This window comes from Hyaena hyaena, unplaced genomic scaffold (genome assembly GCF_003009895.1).
Source record: "Hyaena hyaena isolate Hyena2069 unplaced genomic scaffold, ASM300989v1 scaffold_2, whole genome shotgun sequence".
Taxonomy (NCBI): domain Eukaryota; kingdom Metazoa; phylum Chordata; class Mammalia; order Carnivora; family Hyaenidae; genus Hyaena; species Hyaena hyaena.
In genome coordinates, this window is record NW_024080634.1 from 6,272,502 (window position 1) to 6,281,126 (window position 8,625).

General features: G+C 47.9%; 1 protein-coding gene across 6 annotated transcripts; it reads right to left on the reverse strand.

Moving 5' to 3' along the window:
- Positions 1-1,369: 1,369 nt before the first annotated feature.
- Positions 1,370-8,261, reverse strand: LOC120229163 (phosphatidylinositol glycan anchor biosynthesis class P). Of its 6 annotated transcripts, none has more exons than XM_039227972.1 (5): positions 8,035-8,261; positions 6,738-6,841; positions 3,393-3,465; positions 2,713-2,831; positions 1,370-1,585 (listed from the first exon to the last, which is right to left on the reverse strand). In XM_039227972.1, the coding sequence occupies exons 1-5, from the start codon at positions 8,190-8,192 to the stop codon at positions 1,449-1,451; spliced, it is 591 nt and encodes a 196-aa protein (XP_039083903.1). In that variant the 5' UTR covers positions 8,193-8,261; the 3' UTR covers positions 1,370-1,448. The 6 variants fall into 6 exon arrangements, with proteins under 6 accessions (XP_039083903.1, XP_039083933.1, XP_039083904.1 ...); XM_039228002.1 differs by lacking the exon at positions 8,035-8,261 and adding an exon at positions 7,692-7,711; XM_039227973.1 differs by lacking the exon at positions 8,035-8,261 and adding an exon at positions 7,413-7,490.
- Positions 8,262-8,625: the final 364 nt, after the last annotated feature.

The window sequence follows — 8,625 nt, forward strand, 5'->3', positions numbered from 1 at the left end:
CCCCAAATACGGTCTGATTCAGTAAAAGGCGTAACCATCTGCTTTGATCCGAAAGAACCCAGGAGGGGCCCTTGATCACAACTTCCCTCAGCGGCCTGCCTACCTCCGCATGGTCAGTCAGTCAGCTGTGTCTCTGACAAAGAGACACACTCTTTGTGACACACCCAACTCCACTGCGACCAATCTGCTCCATACTCTTGTCCCATCCCTGACTCTCCCTCCTGAATCCATCTGCTATCTACCGGCCTGAGCGACTTTTTAAAAATACACATCAGGCCATGTCATGCCTTCCCTTAAAGGCTCCTGATAGCTCAGTATCTAAAGGGCCACCAGCTCCTCACATGGACACCTGGGTCCAGACTTCCTCTGCTGGCCTGCAAAGGCCACTGCGGTGGTACCGGCCTGTCCCGGCTCCCCTGACCACACCCCTTTGCACTGAGCACTCTGGGCCCCCTGCTGGCCTTTGGTCTTCAGGACACATGGAGCTCCTTCCCACAGGGAGGCCTCTGCCCTGACTGCTTCATACCTGCAAGGTGTCCCTTGTCTCCGATCCTTCTGATGGGCTCCTGTGTTTGCTAATCAAATTTCAATCTCGACTGCCTCTCTCTGAGCAGCCTTCCCTAACCACCTGATCTAAAGTAGTCATCCCTTTACTTTCTAGAACATTATACTACCTTATTCTCTGCATAGCACGCATCACAAATATTTTATTTGCTTAGTCTGTTTCAATCTGCCTCTCAAATGTAGGCTCTTTCAGAATCTCATCATTGCTGTATCTAGAAAAATATCTGGTATGTAGGAAGTAATCAACAAATGTTTCTTTGTGTCTTAGACACAAATGTGATGGCAAGAACACACAAATTAAATGGACCCCTCTCCCAAATCAGAGTTCGAATTCTGGACCTCCAAGAACAAACAGCAGGAAGGACATAATTGCCATTTAAAACTTCCAACATGAATACCTCTCTGGAAGGACTTCTTGCTTTTACGGATACTTCTTTTTTAGAAGTCTGGTATATGGTAATACAGTATTTATTTATTTTGTCCATTAATAACTAATACTTGAGAACATTTATATTTTTTTAATGTTTATTTTTGAGAGAGAGAAAGAGAGACACAGTGTACATGTGTGTGCACACATGAGTCAGGGAGGGGCAGAGAGAGAAGGAGAAAGAGAATCCGAAGTGGGCTCTGTGCTGACAGCAGAGAGCCGGATGCGGGTTTCAAACTCACAAACCGTGAGATCATGACCTGAGCTGAAGTCAGAGGCTTAACCGACTGAGCCACCCAGGTGCCCCGAAAATATTTATATTAATGGAACTTCACCTAAGAGAGGTTCAACTTATTTTTTTACATTTCAATATCAGGTTTTCATAAGAGAGAAAAAATAATTATAGTCAAAATTATTACATCAGAAACTTTTAATAATAAATACTGTTGTTATTCTACTACAATTTAGTTTTTGGCGTAAGTTCTTTGGGTGCGAGAAAGAACATTTGGTTTACTTCACTAATAGGAACATCTCTTAATGCTGGGATGGCCTCTTCTTGGTATTTCTTCTGCTGCTGATTTTTGGCATAGTTATCTGTAAGTAGAGGACAAAAAGCTACGCTTACCCGAGCAATTTCTTCTACAGTTTCTGTGGTTTGTGGACACCCACCACAAGGCTTACTGAGCTAATATCTGCACAATAATAAACACCATGTTAACATAATTAAGACTACTTGAATTCTCTCTTTAAAAGAAATGTCCCAACTGGAATAAAAATGAGGAAAAGTCCTTTCTGCATCTAATTAGGGTAAGAAATTAGTATTTCATTCAACTATACACTGATGATTAAAGTCCTACTTGCACACTTCTCAAAGGGACAGAATTATACCGAGACTTGGAAAACAAATTTAGCCCAACATCCCCAAGCTATTAAATTATTTATGCATTAAATCAAACTATTAAATCACTCACGCAAACTTAACAACATCCTCTCTTTGCACAAATTGTCTAGTTGTGGTTATTCCAGGCAAGAATTCAGGAAATACAGTAGGTTCTCAGAAAGAAATATAAAAATACTATAACTGTTTTTCAAAATATACGGTATGGACTCATAAAAAAAAAAAAAAAAGCTTTGAAAAGTTAAAAAAAATCATACAAAGCAATATGGTATGATTAATACCATAAGTATAATAAAAAATACTTCATTTCCCCCCTAAAAAAATTCACTTCCTAGAATCTAAGCAAATACAGGAATTTAATTTATTTTGATCCTTAGACTTTTAGGAATTTTTAAAAACCTACAAAAGCATGCTGTGGCTCTTTATCTACAGAATTGGGGTCCAGTGGACACAAGGGTCCTGAGGAGGGGCACACTGTCACATCGCTTTCGTGGACAAGGTCTACACGGACCGATTTGCCATTCCTTGATCAATACTGCCTGTTTAGGATAGAATACGGTTTTCTCAGGCACAATTGCCAAGGAACATATTATATACTTGTGGTCTTTATGGGAGAACACACATGCTATAAACAGCATATTCAGAATTTACTTCTGCCATGTAAACATTTCCTCTGGCATAATGTTGTATTCATTTCTCCCAGGTTCTTTTTACTGCGCCAGTGTGTGTCACCTTCTGTAGCCTACTCTCAGTTGCTTTTCTTGATAAAACTGCTGATGTTTGCTCTTCCGTCCCCCTACACTTCCCTCCAACATACGTTTACCTGTGATCGTATGAATGGAGTTGAGCGGAGAGGTACTCATCATGTTTACTCCAAACAAGAGAACGTAACCAATTACTATAGTAATGAGGAGGTAGACGGGCAACGCGACCGCCCAATATCTGCGGAAGAAAATATTAAAGTAGGTAATTACCTAAAAAGTCATCATTCTCAAGAATCCGTCACCAAGTTAACATGCTTTTTGAATTTAATTTGATTTATTAAAGTAATATGTGTATATTACAGAGAGTCAAATAGTTCTAACATGGTCTCATGATGAAAAGCTGCAATCCTGTCTCATTCTGCACGGTAGCAACATGGAAAAAGTGGAAACTAAGTCAGTTACCTCTCACCTATCTGCAATCCAGTCCCTCAAATTCTGTAGATCCTTCTTATCTGCTATCCCATTATTTGTTCCCATGGGTTTATACTTTAAAATGTTTTTTCTATAGTGTTATCTGAGCAAGATGCTGGGAGGAAATGGAGATAATGATGTGTGTCCACCTCACCATTTTTAATGAAAGGTGTGACAGTGATGGCCTTTAGAAAACTTTAAATTTCTATATGGCTTTTTATGGACATTAAAAGAATAAACATTTAATATTTGGGAAGTCTTAAGGAAAAACTATAATCCTGAAAAACAGCATTAATACATTTTTATTTAAGAAAATCATTAAACTTACTTTTGAGGCCAGTAGGTTAAGCCTAAGGAATTTAGCCAAGATTCAGGAATAAAAGCCCACACAAGATATAGTACTGCCGACAAGGGAAAGAAAAGAAAAAAGAGAAGTTAGTAAGGCATGCATCTAATCTATCAAAGTTTAGATAAAACAAAAAGCTCAATTGAAGGTTACCTGATCACCTCAAAAATGATTTTTCTTTCCCTTCAGTCCTCTAGCTCCTTATCTGTATCATTCTTATGATACTTACGACACTTAAGTAGAATATTTGCATTGCTGTGAAATGATCTCTAGAACTTTACCATCTTACAAATCTAACACTCTATACTCATTAAGCAGCTCCCTCTCCCCCCATTAATCTTTGTTGTTTTAAAACATGTCTTAAGTCTTACACCATATTTTAGCAATTTAAGGTCAGAAATCACTTTTTAAAAAACGTTTATTTATTTTGAGAGCGCATGTGTGTGAGGGAGGGAGGGGCAGAGAGAGAAGAAAGATACTCCTAAGCAGGCTCCATGCGGTCAGCGCTGAGCCCAACATTGGGCTCAGTCCCACCAACAGTGACATCAAGAGTCAGCTGCTTACCCGCCTGAGCCACCCAGGCGCCCCAGGGTGGCTCAGGGCAGAGCAATTGCTGTGACCCCTACAGCAGCCCTAGCAATTTGCCTCATATTTAGTAGCTGTTCAACAATTCATCCCCACAGGGTTGAAGTGATTACAGACACTTGGTGCTTAAAGGCGAATGTATCTACTCTTGTTCGGAGGCACTACTTGCTGGGCTTCTGCCTCATCTCCCAGAATACAATCTTCCCTCCCTCAAGTGGAGTCTTTGTGGCACCTTTTACTGTTGCTAATATGTAAAAACAACTATCAACCTCCTTGTTTTTAATCCTTAAAACAATCCTGTGTATGTGTCATTTTTACAGCCGAGTAAATGAAATCTTAGATATGTGACATCCATCTGCCCAAGGTAAAGGGCAGAGACAAAATTCAAACTATCTGTATCAGTGGTGATGAAGGAGTCATATTCTACATCAGAAGCATGAGAAATGGTGGTGAACCCAAAAGACATGGCCTCTGCCCTCCCAGAGCTCAAAACTTGGAAGGGGCGGGGGGAGGAAACAGAGACGAGTAAATTGAGATTTTCACTGCACTGTGATTAAGTGCTAATGAGTAATAAAAGATGACATAAGGAGCACATAAGGAGGAACTTAGCCCACACTGGTGCTGATGGAGGTGATGTTATTGGTCAGGAAAGATTTCCTGGAGAAAGTGACTAAACTGGGGCCTAAATAATGAATAGAGAATTAGCCAGACAAAAAATGCATATGATTGGGGCCTGCAGATGAAGGAAGGAAATAGGAGAAAACAATGTTCCCTGTCATGATCCACAGAGAGAGCATGAAGGATCTGGTGAGGGGTTTAGTGTGGCTACATGGTAGAGGGAAAAGATGGCAACGGACCGGCTGGAAGCCTGTGATAGCTTTTAAGATTAATGAAACGCAGGGGCGCTTGGGTGGCTCAGATCATGATCTTGCAGTTTGTAAGTTTGAGCCCCGCATTGGGCTCTGTGCTGACAGCTCAGAGCCTGGAGCCTGCTGCAGATTCTATGTCTCCCTCTCTCTCTGCCCCTCCCCTGCTCGTTCTCTGTCTCTGTCTTTCAAAAATAAATAAGCATTAAAAAAATAAATAAAAAATGATGTTGTTGATGATAACAGTAACAACAGCAACACTTATTAAGTGCTTATGTTTCTTTGTGTTAAGTGCTTTGCATAAATTACGACAATGAATCCTCACAAGAGCCTTAAAAGGCAGGAGGGTGAGGTCAACCCAGTGTCTGGGTTCAAATTCTAGCTGTATCACTTACTGGCTAGATTAGCTTGAACACATCACTAAAACCCTGTACCTCAGGACTGTCACTGTAAAATGACAGTAGTAATGTCTACTTCATAGGATTGTCTTGCCCACAAAAAGCATTCAGTAAACTTGACCACCATCCTTTTATGAAGAATCAGAAGGTTCAAGAAGTTAAGCAAATGGTCTCTGGCCACACAGCTCGTCTCTGGAGGAGTTAGGATTTGAACTCAAGTGAGGCCATCTTTACTCCATACACTGCCCTAGCCAAAAGCGTGGTTGGCCGCACTGCTGCAGTTAAGGTTCAGAAACACTCCCAGCCCTTCACCGCCCTGGTTTCCACAAAATTCCAAAATGTTGGATGGGGACACCCAATTTTCTCTCTGGTTTCCTCATAATTCCCACATCCTTTTAGTATTAAAAAAAAATTTTTTTTAAGTTCATTTTGAGGGACGGACAGCACTAGTGGGGGAAGGGCAGAGAGGGAGAAATGAGAGAATCCCAAGCCAGCTCTGCACTGCCAGCGCAGAGCCAGATGCGGGGTTCGGACCCAGGAAACCTCTAGATCATGACTTGAGCCAAAACCAAGAGTCAGGCACTTGACGGGCTGAGCCACCCAGGGCCCGCACCCCTCCCCCACATCCTTTAGAGGAGAGATGTGGGGCCTGCTGTGTGACTGTGGGCACATTAGTGTGTCAGTGAGCCTCAGTTTCCTCATCTGGAAAACGGGATCTTCCCCCGGGACCGAGCCAGATCTGGGATGTGAAGCCCCCCATGGCTTCTCTGGCCTAATTCTCTTCACCTCCTGGCTCCCACAGGCTGCATCGGCACCAAATGACTCCCTCTACACTCTTCATTCAGCCCTACCCACATCTTGCTTCTTATCGTTGGGGAGAAAGCTAACCCTGATTTCCCAGCTGGATTTCCTGTCTCTCTGCTGGGTTCCCACGGCTCTTGACACACTGTTAATTGTAAATTTACTGGTCCGTCTTGTCCAGGAGACTAGGACCATTGGGACCAGGTTTTATCCCCTTTGCAGTCCTGTCTGGTGCTTTATAAATATTTGTTCAGGTTAAACCATTTACGCTGGTGGCTGGCATACAGAACACCAAATCTAAGTTCCCTTCAGGTTTTCTTAAAAAGAGACAGAGGTAGCGGCGCCTGGTGGCTTAGTCGGTTAAGCGTCCGACTTTCGCTTAGGTCATGATCTCGCGGTTCGTGGGTTCGAGCCCCGCGTCGGGCTCTGTGCTGACTGCCAGCTCGGAGCCTGGAGCCTGTTTCGGTCTGTGACTCCCTCTCTCTCTGACCCTCCCCTGCTCATGCTGTCTCTCTCTCTCTCTCCTAGAAATAAATAAAAAATATATTTAAAAAAAAGAGAGACAGAAATAGAAAGAATCACAGCTCAGATGGGTCCATTCTAAGAACAAATGCAGTAATTTCCTTGTCCTCCAACACCAGAATAAGGCCCTGGCCATCCATCAGGAAAGTACTTACTGAAGCCAAATTGGGAGCTTAAGAAAAGAACAAAGCCATAAATCGCTCTTTCTGGCAATGGCGACGGGGAATTTTCCACCATTTTCCCCGCGGCTTTAGACCACCTGTGGGAAAGAAACACAATCGTCGTCAGAGATTTACTCCCGGTCTGTTGAGGCCTCATTGCTTTGCCGCGGGCACAGCCTCTGCAGTTTTTTTCCCCAGCCTTAACCACGGCACGCGCCCATCATGCGCACACACCTCCAGCACACACCGCTTGCACGCGCGCACACGCCCCCCGGACCTCGCGCGCGCGCGCGCGCCCTGCAACCGCGCGGAAGGGCGCGCAGGGGAGGGGCAGGCGCCGCTGCAGCCCTGCGGAAGGACTAGGCAGGGCCGGGCTTCGCCCCACGCTTGGGCCCCGGCACCCTGGACCGGACCCTGCCCTCTCCGAGGGGCTTCTGGTTTCTCACTCAAGGCTAGGGGTTGGGTGGGGAGGCTCTCGACCCTGGGTCCTTGAAGTGCCCACTCAGGCCCCTCCCGACAGCTCGGCCACCTCAGCTTCGAGTCCCCTGCGCAAGCGCTGTCCGGGAAGCCTCAGGGGGCCGAGAGAAGAAAACCTAATGTAAAGGCATGGTCGCTACGGAGTTCCCCCAACACCCCCCCTACGGCCCCCCACCACAGGCGCAGGCGCACCGCGACCCTGGGCGGCTCGGAGCCCGCCGGCACTGGGGGGAGGCTGCAGCGCTCCGCTCGCCGCCGCGGAAAGGGGGGGCGGGGGGCACGGTTACGCATGCGCGCTGCTGCCCACGTGACGCGCCTGCCGCCTGCGCTGCCGCCCGCTCCTGCCCGCCCGCTGGCTGACGTGGAGGGCCCGAGGCGGCGGCGGCGGCGGCGGCCCGCGTCCGAGGCTCGCGGGCTGCGGGCCCCGGTGAGTGCACATCTGGCGCGCGGCGGGGCTCCCGGATGTGTCACCTTGTCGCGCTGCAGCCGAGATGCCCGGGGAGAGGGGCCCTCCACACCCCCTCCGTGGGTGTGTGGTGAGTGTGGGTGTGTGCGCGTCGCCCCGCGTCGTTCTCTGTGGTGCCCGTGGTGTGTCTGCGTGGGTCGGGGTGCCGGTGCGCTGGGGGTGTGGCCGCCTTTGTCGGCCCCAGTGGGTGTGTCCCCTTTGTCTTATATTCCCCTTCTGCGAGCTTGGGTCCCTCCGGGGCGTCTGTGCGAGGGTGGGAGTAGCCCCTTTGCGCATCCCCCTGCCGCCCGCGCATTCCCGTCCGGAGGGTGACAGCCCCGATAAGCGAGGGGTCCCTCGGCCACGCGCCTGTGTGTCCACTCTCGGCTTCTTTGTGTTGCGCTCGTTCTCGGCGTCGGCGCCTCTGGCGCGTGTGGGTGGCCCCCCATTGTGTCACCGTCCCTCTCTGGGGTGGGGGTGCGCGTCCCCCGCTCGCGAGGCCGCGCGTTCTGCAGTCGTGACCCCATCCTGGGGCATCTGTGGCTCCAGGTGTGCGTCTTCGCGTGTCCCCGCCCGTGTGCCGCGCCCGGACCCTGTCGAATGTATGATCCCCCTTGTGCGCGTTTTCGTTCGCGAATGTTCGTGAACGTTCGTGCACGCTCCATGCTCTGTGTTGTGTGTGCCTTGTGTCTGCGCCACCTGCTTTCGTGAGAATGGCAGTCGAGTCCGGGGGCGGCCTCCTTCCCTGGAAGGGAAACGCTCCCCTCTCCCTTCTTTGGGGAGCATCCTCCCACCTCGGGTCTGGCCAGCTGCGCTGTAGTGTTGACGACAAGTGTGGCCTGTCGAGCCAGCCTATTCTGGGGACGCAACACGGGGGGAGCCAAGGGCCCCAAGTCGAGCCAAGGCGTAGGCGAATTTTGGCTGGTACCAGTGTAGAGTGCCTTTTCCAGAAGCGCCCTA